This window comes from Dromiciops gliroides, chromosome 2 (genome assembly GCF_019393635.1).
Source record: "Dromiciops gliroides isolate mDroGli1 chromosome 2, mDroGli1.pri, whole genome shotgun sequence".
Classification (NCBI taxonomy): Eukaryota; Metazoa; Chordata; class Mammalia; order Microbiotheria; family Microbiotheriidae; genus Dromiciops; species Dromiciops gliroides.
In genome coordinates, this window is record NC_057862.1 from 117,282,977 (window position 1) to 117,296,666 (window position 13,690).

Consider the following 13,690-nt stretch of genomic DNA (forward strand, 5'->3'; position numbering starts at 1 on the left):
AGTGACTGCTGAGGGTCACCCATTAAATGTCTGAGGAAACATTTCAACTTCTCTTCCTGATTCCTAGTTCAGTGCGTCCATAGACAAGTCTCTTTTATTTCATTTATATTCATTTCAGCAATGGTTCAAGTGCCTACCATGTACCAAACTGTGTTACAAGAAAAGGAACTGAAGATAAAAATGATAGTTACTACCCTCATTGACCTTTCCTGCCGGGCTGGTAGATTGTTTCCCTGTTCCTAGGTGAGTTCAGAGGTAATTTTATGTTAGTTTAGTGGGGAAATCTGGAAGAGCTATAGTGGGTTGCTTCCTCACTCAGCCATCTTGGCTCGGAAGCTCTGAGCTTAAAATTTAATAGATGGAGTATTGCATGTATACAAATAGGTATAATAAAAGGTAGAATTCATTGGGGGCAAAGGAGTAATCCAGAAAAGGTCTCTTCATGTTTCTTTTTTTCCTTTCATTTTTCCTTTCTTTTCTTTCTTCCTTCTTCCTTTCTTTCTTTCTTTCTTTCTTTCTTTCTTTCTTTCTTTCTTTCTTTTTTTTTTTTTGCAGGGCAATGAGGGTTAAGTGACTTGCTCAGGGTCACACAGCTGGTAAGTGTCAAGTGTCTGGGGCCAGATTTGAACTGAGTTCCTCCTGAATCCAGGGCCAGTGCTTTATCCACTGTGCCACCTAGCTGCCCTCCAGACAAAGTCTCTTTGGAAAGGGGGAGATCATTTCTAGTTGGAAAGGGTGAGAAAGAACTGAGGAAGACTTCTTGGGAAAGGGAATACCCAACAATTGGAGAATGCCTGAACAAGTTGTGATATATGGTTGTGATGGAATACTAAGGTGCTATAAGAAGTGACAAAGGGGATGATTTCAGAAAAACTTTTATAAACTGATGCAAAGTAAAGTGAACAGAACCAGGAGAATATTGTACATAGTAACAGCAATATTGTAACAATAATTAACTGTGAAAGACTTAGTACAATAATCCATGACAATTCCAAAGGACTCATGACAAAAAAAATGCTATCTGCCTCTAGAGAGAGAACTGATGAACTCTGAATACAAATCAAAGTATATTTTTATTTTTGCTTTTTGGGGGCAATATGACTAATATGGAAATATATTTTGCATGACTTCATATGTATAATAGGTGTCACATTGCTTGCCTTCTCAGTAGGTAGGGGAGAGGCTGGAGGGTAGATTTGGAGAATTTTGAACTCAAAATTTTTAAAAATGAATATTAATTTTTATTTTAAATGGGTAAAAAATAAGTAGGTAAGAAGAGGGAGTGTGTTTCTACCTTGAGGAATGTTCTGTACAAAGTAGGTGAAAATTATACATTGAATTATACATGAAATTATACATTTAGTCCCTATGTCTCTTATGAATAATGATAATAGAATTAGCAATCCCAAATTGTCCTCTTATGACAGGGTGTAGGCAGGAGTGAGTGAAGCTAATTAGAAGGGGCTAGAAGAGCCAGTCCAGATACCTACGTGGAGCCTTGAATCAAAGGATGGCTAGTACTCTAGTTTAATTGTAGTTCACAGCTTTTTTGGCCTTACCTATTTGCTAGTCTCTTAGGGGCACTTAGGAGGTGCAATGGATAGAGTAGCAGGCATTGAGTTATAAAGACTCATCTTTGTGAGTTCAAATATGGCCTCAGACACTTACTAGCTGTGTGACCCACAGCTGTAAAATCCTCATCTGTAAAAATGAGCCAGAGAAGGAAATGACAAACCACCCCCATATCTTTGCCAAAAAAAAAAAAAAAACCCAAATGGGGTCATGAAGAACTGAACATGATTGAGAAATGACTGAACAACAATAAATTTGCTAGTCTCATTCTTGATGACTCCCGATGACCTCTCATATGCTTAACCCTGCCCAAGACCTGCCTGTCCCTTTTGAACTTATCTATGTTCTTTACCAGGACCCAGTCTCACACTGTATACTCTTATTTCTTCCAGCTCTGTCTGCTCTTCTGGGACTTTCCTGCCTACCTACATGACCTGTTTGGCTAGAATGAAAAGGTCTTGGAGTGTAGGAGAGGGGAAGCTTGTATATAGTCAGAAGTGGGGGGGGGAAGAGATAGATGGATTTAGTGACTGAAGATGCATGTTTGGTACAATAGTTGGAGATGATAAGGTTAGGAGGTTGTGGTGAGAGAAGGGGAATCAGGAGTCCTCTGAAGGGGAGTAATTCAAGACTCCACCTAGGTATCTATCTGGACTGACCCTTCTAGCCCCTTCTAATTAGCTTCACTCACTCCTGCCTATACCCTGTCATAAGAGGACAGCTTGGGATTGCTAATTCTATTATCACTATTCATAAGAGACATCAGGATTAAATGTATCATTTCATTAGAATGGGGAATTCCCAGGGGAGGAAAATCCCTCCCCAATGCAGATTGGCACTTTCTCTAAGATTGATTTTCTTAGTTTTCTAGGCCATTGAGAGGTTAAGTGTCTTGTCTAGGTTCACAAAGTCAGGAAATGTCACAGTCAGATCTTGGATCTAGCTTCTTCCTAGCTTCAAGGCTTCTTCTCAGGGAGGCATAATAGTGCCCATTTCTATAGCAATTTACATCCCCCATTTCGTTTGACACTCAGCCTTGTGAGGAAGAAACCTCAAATATCATTGCAATTTTATAGAATAGGAAAGTTCAGAGAGGTTCATTAACTTATCTGGTATCACACAGCTTCTAAGATTTGGAGATGGCTCACATGAAAGCAGTAGGGGAAAGATCCTGTAGAGAGGGAGAGATGGGCAAAATTATGGCACTAGAGTACTGAGGCAGTGGGAAAAGGTGGGGTCCAGGGGTAGTTTGAAGAGGAAGAGGTGAAAGAATCTGTCAGGACAATCAATAAAGGGCTGTCCGGAGGAAGGGGGTATTTGAGGTAGCTCATATGGAATGTGACCAAAATTTTAATGAAAAGAGAAAAACATCATTTGCTGAGAATGAGAGTTGGGGAGGAAATGGGCAACTATGAAAAGAAATGATCTGGAATAATTAGTAGGATGGGGTGTATTAGAGAGACAATGAGATACAAATTAAAGGACAGCGGAGCAACAACAAGGGCCAGTTTGAAATTGGATTGAGCAGTAGGAAGCTACAAGGGGTCACGTTTGGTCAATTTTGCCTTTTTTTTTTTTCATTAGCACTATCTGGCCTAGGAGAAGAAATGAAGAACGTAGACATTAAGCACAGCATAAGACTGGGAATCAGTGTGGTAGATTCAGGAGAACTTTAGAGGGACATAGTAGTCCAAAGTGATAGGGAAAGTACTTCAGAGTTGCTGACCTTGGAGTATAGGAGAGGGATAACCTATATATAGTCAGAAGTGGGGGCCAATAGATGGATTTAGTGACTGAAGATGCATGTTTCATAGATTAGTTGGAGATGATAAAGTTAGGAGGTTGTGGTGAAAGAAAGGGAATCAGGAGTTAAAGATCTCAGATTGGGATTGGTGCCTTGTGATAATATAAGTAGGGTTATAATCAGGGCAGTTACATAGCACAGCAAATAGATTTCTGGGCCGGGAGTCAGAAAAACTCATCTCTCTGAGTTCAAATCTGGCCTCAGACACTTACTAGCTGTGACCCTGGGCAAGTCACTTAACCCTATTTGCCTCATTTTCCTATCTGTAAAGTGAGCTGGAGAAGGAAATGGAAAACCACTCCAGCATCTTTGCCAAATCCCAAATGGGGTCATGAAGAGTTGGACAAAACTGAAATGATCAAACAAGAACCAAAATCAGGGCTGAGCTAATAAATCTTTGCCCTATGAATTATTCCCTCAGTCCTACCCTGGCCACACAAGTAGTCCTCTCATACCTCATAGTCCTCTACTAAACCTCTAGTGTCCCCTGACATCAGTAGTATGACCACCTCTTTTCCTTTATCTATGCCAGGGTACCCACCACCATGTCCATTCCATGGTCCTGTCATGTCACTCAACCCTGAATCCTGTCTATGGCTGTTGTTAACACAAGCACATTCTCACCACATCCTGGGGTCAAAAAGAGCAGTTACTACTGAAACTTGTCCCACTGTACTGCCATCTTCCTCTATACTTCCTCTTTGGGAGACTAGGCAGCATGAGCTGGGGTGAAGTGTGGGATGTGGGGCACCTTAGGTCCAGAGGATGGGTCATCCCCTCTCACTGTGACTGTATCCAATTTCGAGTAATTCATAGGAAAGTTATCTGTGGTTCAACGAAGGCCAAAACATGCCAAACAAGGTGAGGTCCTCAGGTCTTCCTGCATCCCAGGTGAGCTTCTCCCCTCACTTGTGAGCAGCTTCCTGACAAGTGATCTGTTAATAGGACCCTGAGATCTCTGCACCACCATCCCCTACTTGGGCAATGTCCTGAAATCTCCCATGAGGCTTTATGTCTCCATCAAAAGGGATTTTAAAGGTCATCATTTTACAGACAAGGTAACTGAGGTAGAGAATGGTTAAATGATTCATCCAGTAAGTAACTGAGGCAAGATCTAAAGGCAGACAGTCCTCACCAATTCCCAAACCTATGGAATAGAAAGAAGGCCAGTTTGGCTGAATCATAGAATGTAGGAAGGGGAATAATGTATGAATAGGCTGGAAAGATGGTTTGGGACCAGGATATAGAGGGATTTAAAAGCTAAACAGAGGAGTTTATACTTCATTCTATAGGCAAGAGAAAGCCACAGGAGTTTGTTTATTGAGTAGAAGAATGACTTAGGTGTGCAATTAAACAAAAGCATTTGGTAGCCATGTTGAAGATAGTCTAAAATGGGCATAGATTTGAGGCAGGCTGACTAATTAGGAGGCTAATGCAATCTCCATGTAGAGATAAAGAGGGACCAAACCAAAGTGATAGCTATTCAGGAAGGGATCAGATAGAGGTAGGAATGTGAAAAATTTGCAACTGATTGGATTGGATATGTGGAGAGAAGAGAAGTGAGAAAATGAGGTTAATGCCTGCAAAGGAAATAGAAAATTTTGGAAGAGGAGTATTTTTTGGAGGAGAGATGAATTCTGCTCTAAACATGTTGAGGTTAAGATTTCTTGTTTCAATTTGAAAGTCCAGTTGGGAAGGAAGGGGCAGACAGTTCAAGGGAGAAACTTCAGGTAGATTAAATAATATGCATTTAGATGATAATTAAACCCATAAGCATTGATGAAATCATCACAAGAGTCAAGAGAGAAAAGGGGACCCAGGACAGAGCCTTGGGAAATAATAAGAGTAAAGAAATGCAACATGGATGATAAATCGGCAAAGGAATCTGATAGACAACTAGGAAGAGAATCAGGAGAGAATATCCAGAAGTGTATGATTAACAAAATCAAAGGCTACAGAAGCTGGGAAGATGACTGAGGAAAGACCATCAGATGACTACTAAGCAATCATTAGTATTTTGGAAAGAGTGGCTTCAGTTAACAAGGACCAGAATTTTAAACCATTTCAAAGGACCAAGCTGCATTAATTGGTGGGATGTTATACACTTGCACATACTAGAGATAGGATGAAACTTTTTATTTAAAAGTAAAAATTATAATTTAACATAACTATTTGTATTTAAAGGACATTTTCACAGATAGGAGAAATTATAGTAAAGTTGTAGAAAAGTTTTTACAGTGATAAAGAAATTATTGTCAATTGGAATACCTGGTCCTTCTATTTTCTTTGATGGTATTCTATACAGTCCCTTTCTTCTTGTTGCCTTCACCCCATCCATGCCCAATAAATGGCATCATGTTGGTCTTTCAAACACCCTGGGTTTTCCTCCTCAGGAACCTACCCAGAACCTGTCCCATGTTCCACACTCTTCCTTCTTCCTTATTAAAGCTACCTTTACTAGTCCCTCAAGCTAATGAGTTTGCCAATCTCTGGCAAAACTAATTAATTCTAAAGTGCTAATAGCTGATGGCTTCTTAATGAGCTATGCATTTAAAGAGATGAACAAAAGTACAACTCCATATAAATTTCTATTTGTGCTGCTGAAGGAGATGCTAGAAAAGCAATTAGAATGGGGAATACAAAGAGAAAAAGAAGTGTTGAGGAAATTAGTATTTCCTAATAACCTTTAAGCAACTAAATACTTTTGAGGTCTGAAAGTGGAATGGGATAGAAAAACATGATGCCCTGAAGTCCCAAAGCATTAGAAAGAGCCAGTGGGGTCATAAACCAGAAGGGATTCTGGGTAAATTAAAGTCGTTTTGTGATTAAAAAGGAAACACAAAGATAAGGCAAAGGTTGTATTTGATAATAGTTGGGTTTAATGACAAAGGTACCCATCTATATCTATTTATTTACATTTGCTTAAATCTTATTCTTTTTTATATTGTCTTGTTTGTATATTATACATAAATCACTGTGCAGACATTAAAGAACTATGTAAATTTCCATTATTGTTTGGTTTTTTGTTTTGTTTTGTTTTGTTTTTGCAGGGCAATGGGGATTAAGTGACTTGCCCGGGGTCACACAGCTAGGAAGTGCCAAGTGTCTGAGGTCGGATTTGAAGACAGGTCCTCCTGAATCCAGGGCTGGTGCTTTATCCACTGCACCACCTAGCTGCTCCCATGAACTACACTTTTTAAGAAAGATAATTGGCTAAATTGATTTCTGTTTCTCCTCTCTTATTTATTCATACCTGGAAAGGAATAATTTCTGAGCCTACATACATAGCCACTCCCAAGTCACCTGAATTGGAAGGCATGAAACACAAGAGGAAAGTCTGTTTCTATAGGGTTCAATCAGAACTAGGGGCAGGCAGTAGAGGCTTTGCCCTAGCTTGGGGATTTGTCCCTGGATAGGAAATGTGCCTGGAACTGGGAAATGTTAAGGGTGGCACGCTGTACTTAGACTGAAAGGAAGAAGGTGGAGGTAGAAGAACATGACAGAAATGAGGCAGGACAAAAATCTGCTTCTATAAGGGAAGCAGCTCAATTGTGACTGTGGCTCAGACTCCAGCTTCCACTCCATCTCAAGGGGTTCCTGGGCAAAGGAGGGCAGAGGTCAAGGCCAGGACTAAAAGGATCCAAGAGCTAGCCTAGTCTAAGATTGGGGAAGAAAAAGGAGTCACAGCCTCTAGTCAGATGGTTCCCTCAGTATCCAAAGTGGCATCTCTCTGGGTCCATCCTGCCATCTATTCCACCCCAAGGATAAAGACAGCCTGAAAAAAAACAAAACAGTAGTCTAGGAAATGCCTTACCTCTACATGTCTACAATCAGCCTATGAGAAAGCAGGGCATTCAGATGGAGCAGCTAACAAAAATAAAAACAGTGCCTCAGTTGCTACTGGAATCTCCTAGGGGTTCCTCTCCCTTCCTCATTTCAGGGATCTCTTCTCGAATCTTTGCCCTGCCCACTTTCCCAACTTTCCTACTGCTCAGGACGATCTGGGCAAAAAGTGTGATGGACCACAGGAAATAGTTAGGCTGTCCCATGAGGCAAGCGGAGGCCACTTCAGAGCCTCTGGTCCCTCTTCAGGTCAGGGAGCAGGAGGACTCATGGGGATGGTAATGTCTGCCCAGGCCTAAGGAGTCTCCACTACCTCTCAGTATATCCTGCCCCAGGAGAGGGATGGGTATAAGGGAACATAATATTTCAAGGGAAACAAGCTGGGGAAGGGAAGCAAAGCCACATCCCTGATTGGAGAGTCATACCTTCCTGGGGACTTGTTCTTTCCCTTAATTTTTCCCTCCCTAGATTCACAAATTTCCCTAAGACTAGAGTCTAGGGCTAGAGTTAATGAGCTTGGGACCAGAGTAGATCCTCTTCCTGTTCGGTTTATCTTGATTCATGAGACCAGAGGCTGTTGCTCTGACAGGGCCAAATTTCAGTAACCTAACTAAAACTCTGGCTTAGGAGTCAGGACATCTAGGTCCCAGTGCTTTCTGCAGCACTGATTCTGGGTTCTTGGTTTCCTCTTCCATAAAATGAGGGGATCAGAAAATGAAGTCCCTATGGCTCTTTCTAACTCTAACAATTTGTGATAACGATTTTGGTTCTGACACTACCTCAATTCATCCTCGTTCTCAGCGAGAACTGAATAAACCTTCCTCTGTGACCTCAAACAAATTAATTTTCCCCTCCAAGGTTTCGGTTTCCTCTTCTAAAATAAAAGTCTTGGACTAGTTGATCCCTAAGGCCCTTTCCAGCTATAACATGATATTTTGGGGGGTTGTGTGTGTGTGTGTTCTGGGGAGTCAGTTCCATCTTTACTTCAGCCCTCTCCCAAAAAACGTTTGTTGAAAGGGTTAGAATTTCTCCTCTAGCCTTTGGCCCAGGAACCAGGGTTCTTGAATACCAAGTATGGAGAAGCAATAGCACCTTAGCACCAAGTTACCAAGAATAATTGGTTGAAATATAAAGCTTTCAGATGGCCTACTTCCGAGGTAGGAAGAGGGGTTAGGGAGAGGAGGGAGTGAGAATGAGTAGCCTTCCTAGCACCTGCCTGCCTGTGTCCCAAACTACTTCCCCTCCATCAAGTGGGGTCACCACCACCATCTTTCATGCTGCTCACTGAAGTTCTAAAAATTCTTGGTTATGGCTCTGTTGGGGCTGTCCTATCAAAACCCCATGGATTTAATTATCATCTAAATGCAAAGCCTCAAATTTATAAAATGGGTGCCTGTATCAGAATCTTAAACCATTTCTCCCTTAAGAGCTATACAACAGGCAACAACATAACTCGCCCCTCTTTTCTCCACTCTTCCCACCCCTCCGAGTCATGGAGAGAAAACCTTTCCTGTATTTCCCGTTCATATTCTCTCCTGAAACAGGGCTGAAATATGATTCAGCTCATCAGTTGTTTATATGAAGCTAGTATTCTATATACCAGGGCTTCTAAACTTTTTCCACTCACAACCCCTTTTTGCTGGAGACATTTTTATGTAACTCCGGGTACATAGGTACATAAAATAGGTAGGCATCACCTTTTACTGTTGCCAAATTTTTTGAAACCCCCCACATTTAGTTACATGACCCCATATGAGGTTGCAACCCACAGTTTAAGAAGCTAGGTTCTATATAGCTAAATCAGAAAGGAATAGTTTAAGTGAGGGCATGACTAGTTTGCTCATTCCCAGTTAGAAGGAAAGGAAAAATACTCCAAGCTCCCTTTCTGAACCCTCCCCCATCTCTCCAACCACACATACATCCCAACTTGCCCCCAATTCAAACTACATCTGCTGCAGACATTCCTTTGTGGCTTTAACTGCCGCTCTGGGAGGTTTGGAGTCACCCCTCTGGGAAAGAAAGAGTCTGAAAGGCCCTTAGAGACCAGCTAGCCCAGTCCTTCTGCTGGCTACTTTCATTCTATTTCACAAAATTAAATCTTTGTGTGACCTACCTGAAACCTAACTCCATTTTTGTCTCAGCCAAATCAGACTTCATCTAAGTTCTGGGGACCAACTCTCCCACCACAGATGGGATAAGAAAGAGGCTTTCCTGGGTATAGACAATTTAGCCTACAATTCCTGAAAATGGCTGACTGTAAATCACATGAAATACTTTTGACACTGAGTGTTAACTGTACCTGTAGGTGGCCCCTCCTCCCATCACATGGCTGACGGCAAACCCCTTCCCAAAGGAGGTACCGATGGTTGTCTGGGAGACTTGGATACCCAGCCCTTCACTCCCAGTGGTTATGCACTGCTTCCAGACGCTGCTCTCCTGTGTCAGGAAGAGGCAAGGGGCCAAAGAATCAGATTTCACAGTCTCTGAAGACCTGGCCTCATGTGTCACACAGTGCAACATTCATAAACCCGTTAAACCGTTACAGCGGCCTGTCACGCCCATGTTCAAATGGAAATAGTCCACTTGGATGCTGAGCTGACCCTGGCTTTCTCAACTTCAGAATATATGGTAAACTGTTTGGTTGCTATAGATAGTCACTCCCATATACAAGGAATCACATTTTAGCATACTTCGCTTTAAAAAAAGAAAGCATTCCTATTTTAAAAGAAAAGAGTTTTTCATATGCAAAACCATCTTTCAGACTAAAAACAGATTAAGTATGATCCTCTCTTTTGCATCCAGGAAGACATTAGCTAAGTAGCATTTAAGAGTGCTGGGCAAAAGTGTAAAACAAAGTTTACTTTTCATACCAACCCAACTCAAAGCAAGTATCAGGAGGTATAGGTGAGTCCCTTCTTCCTTTCCCTCACCCCCTAATAGCCTGCTGGTTTTATTTGATGTCAACATGACATAAAGCATTGTCCATCTGAGTAGTACCTAATCTCCTCTGAAGATGGTCTTCAATTTCCTTCTCCCTCTCCACCCCTGCCTTCAATCCAAACTTCCTGATCCTTTTTTCCTCTTTCTTCAGAGCCTGCTACTAGGGTCCTGTGACTTCTCACACAGTCAAGCTCAAGAAGATACAGAAGGACCCACAAGATGTTTCCAAAGACACAAATGTCACTTAACTTCTGACAAAGTCATCCTCACTCAGTTCTTTTGTATTCTCCGTGCTCAAAACCAACCTCAGGCAGCTGGCAGCATAATCTGGTGTGCAAGATTTACCCAGGGACATAACGATTGCAAGGAGATATAAGCACAGACTTCAATGGAAGGCAACTCAAGAACCCCACATTCTCATTGTCCAACTACTCCACCAAAAAGAGGTCTCACCTCTTCCTTACTCTCTTTCCTTTCAACAAACACAGCTCTGGAGCTTCGGGATAGAGGATCAGCCTAAACACCAACTCAGAGGCTCTGGATCTCCCTGCTTTTATGAGCTACCTACAAACAGCCTCGGCGTGGGAGAAATATATATATTTTTTCTCCTCAAGGTCACTGACAGCAGCTGCTGCTTTTCTGCCCCCACAGATAAAATGCTTTGCTTCCCTGATCACATGCCTAAGCCCTATCCTCCCTCAGTCTCCAGAGAAGGGGTGGTTATGTATTTCTCCATCCAACACTTATAGAGGACTGAGAAGTGAGGTTGAATGGGGAACCAGTTTATGCCAGAAAAAAGGTACCCATTTCTTACCACTGCTTGGTCATCTCCTTCTCCTAAGGGAGGAGCAAGCCATCTGTAATAGCGATTTATGAGCTTCTTCCACATTCTCTACCTTGTCTTTTAGCCACTCTCCATGTCTTCATCAGTAATCATATCCAATACCTTCTCTGCATTTTCAAGAATCTATTTGGAGCCATAAACCATAGGTTCCTTACCTTGTTCTCTTTCTATGTTATCTCCAGTTGAGGAAGAGGCTTCAAATAGCTTTATCTTCAGGAGTCTTTTCATACTTTTACACTTAAGTCTTCTTGGCCCAAACTTCTTACAGGCAAAGTTGATAATGGGAATGACAATCATTTCCAACCTTCTTTCAAATCTCTTCTAGGTTTAAGTCCCTCTCATCTTTCTTCCTAAGTGACTGTTAAATGTTGTTTTACTGCTATGTCAGATCCATACCCACACAAAGGAAGTATATTTTTGTCATCCCTAGTCATGGTGTCACCAATGATAACAATATAGCTGGACATTTGGGGTGATAAAGTTTACCAGCCTAATCACAACTTTCTTCTGCTTTCCTAAGGGACCCTTTTTATTGTCCCAGGACTAAGCCCACTGGTAGTGCCAGACCAGAAAATTAAGAACACCCCTCTCTGAAGCACAGGTTATAGAAAGGCTGAGAAGTTTCTCCTTGGCAAAGGGCCCCTACATGTCTTAATTTCAAAATTCTTTTGCTTGCCTGACGGCCATGCCACTTACCTTGACTCCAAGCTCGCCTCTTCTTCTAGCCTTTCAGACTGGCATTTAGCCAGATGAATGTCTATTGGCTTCCCTGATGATCTGAGAGAGTTACTCCATTAACAAGTCTTAAAACTCTTTATTTAGTGATATTTGGGAAATTCCCATAGAACTGCCTCCTCCCAGTCTAAAATATTGACATACATCAGTGTATGCAAATCCTAGTTTCTCTTCCTGCTTTATATCCAACATTGAAGGTACAATAGTTCCTTCTCCAAAAATACTCAACCATAAAGACCAACCAAAGCCTGTCTTTAAGCTCTGGTAGTCTCCCATTAAAGGGCTTCTTTTCTCCCAGTTGAACACTATGTGTGTCCAATCAGTGGGAACAATTCAAGGATCAGTCCTAAAGACCAGCTGACTCTATAATGTTCTTTCTTCCTTCTGTCTCTTTAAAAAGGCAGGGATAGAATCATAGGCTCAGGCAGCATCAGAGCACCCATTGTGGAAGGGCCTGAGAGGTTGTGATTATATAAGCATTCCTACAATCAATACTTGTATTAGCTGTAGTTACTGGCCTAAGCATTGCACTCCATTCACCAAACTATTTGAGGGAAGGAAAAATGTAGAATTGGCACCATGATATGCTGGTGTTACTAGCGTGAAAATCTCATGATCTCCAACACAGGCGCACCCAAAAATAGAGAAGGTATTGTCAAGGACACAGCTATTTCTGGCCTCATGATAGAAACATCCACCACCCCTTCAGAGATTCTTGTGATCAAAGCCATAGGACAGCTCCTTGCACAAGACTTCCCCAGGGTCACACATGAATGAAACATGGATGGAAACATAAGAAAAGTCATCCAGGAACCATACAATTCCAGAGCTATACTTCTCTGCCAAAAAGATCTCTCATTTGATTCTCTTCACCTTCTTTCTAATACACATACCACAGCAACTACAAATATTTTATATATATATATGATATCTATCTTTGGCAATTGTCTAAAATGTACTATTGGTTTTTTGCTTTTGTTTTTGTTTTTTTGGTGAGGCAATTGGGGTTAAGTGACTTGCCCAGGGTCACACAGCTAGTAAGTGTTAAGTGTCTCATGCCTGATTTGAACTCACATCCTCCTGACTCCAGGACCTGTGCTCTATTCACTGCACCACCTAGCTGCCCCTAAAATGTACTATTAAACAAATATTTGTGACTATTTAGCAAAGACTGTGGTGATCACTCTGAGCAAAATAGGTTCATGAAGAACAAATCAAGCCAAATTTACTTAATTTCTTCTTTTTAATAATATTGTTTGGCAGATCAAGGGAAGGCCCTAGAAATGTAATATACCTAGATTTTAGGACAACATTTGATAAAGTCTATTTTAGTGCTTTATTTTATTTTATTTTTTTATTTTTTTTGCAGGGCAATGAGGGTTAAGTGACTTGCCCAGGGTCACATAGCTAGTAAGTGTCAAGTATCTGAGGCCGGATTTGAACTCAGGTCCTCCTGAATCCAGATCTGGTGCTTTATCCACTGTGTTATCTAGCTGCCCCTTTAGTGTTTTATTAATAAGATTCTAGGATTTGAGTTAGTATAAAAGTTTTGTAGATTCTCAACAGGTATTGATTAATGGATTATTGTCAGCTTAGAAGAATGTTTCTAGTAAAGTACCATAGAGTTGTGACATTTTATTGATGACTTAAATAAACAAATAATACACATACTTACCAAATTTTCAGATGACAGAATAATTTCTACAATAATAACAGTATTGTAAAGACAACTTAGAGAAAATTTAGGAACATTGATCGACACAATGATCAACCACAATTCCAGAGGATCCATGATGAAACATACTAGACACCTCTTGATAGGGAGGTAATGGATTCAGTGAAGACAGACATTATCATATTTTTTTTGAGATGGCCCAAACAAAATGTAGGATTTTAGTTTTCCTGAGTATAAATGTTTGTAACAAGGGTTTTGTTTTTCTTTGCTTTTTCAA

At 41.1% G+C, this 13,690-nt stretch overlaps 1 protein-coding gene across 4 annotated transcripts in view; it reads right to left on the reverse strand.

The window, feature by feature from the left end:
- The window catches only part of IL16 (interleukin 16), a 170,426-nt gene that overhangs the window by 84,629 nt on the left and 72,107 nt on the right, over positions 1-13,690 (reverse strand). For 2 of the 4 annotated variants that reach the window (XM_043987106.1, XM_043987107.1), the window contains exon 3: positions 9,519-9,655. The exons of 1 other annotated variant lie outside the window; for it this stretch is intronic. In XM_043987106.1, coding sequence (XP_043843041.1) covers positions 9,519-9,655 — 137 coding nt within the window. Of the gene's footprint in view, positions 1-9,518; positions 9,656-11,158; positions 13,273-13,690 lie in introns of those variants that run through there. One more of the 4 variants, XM_043987110.1, reaches the window with a different exon arrangement.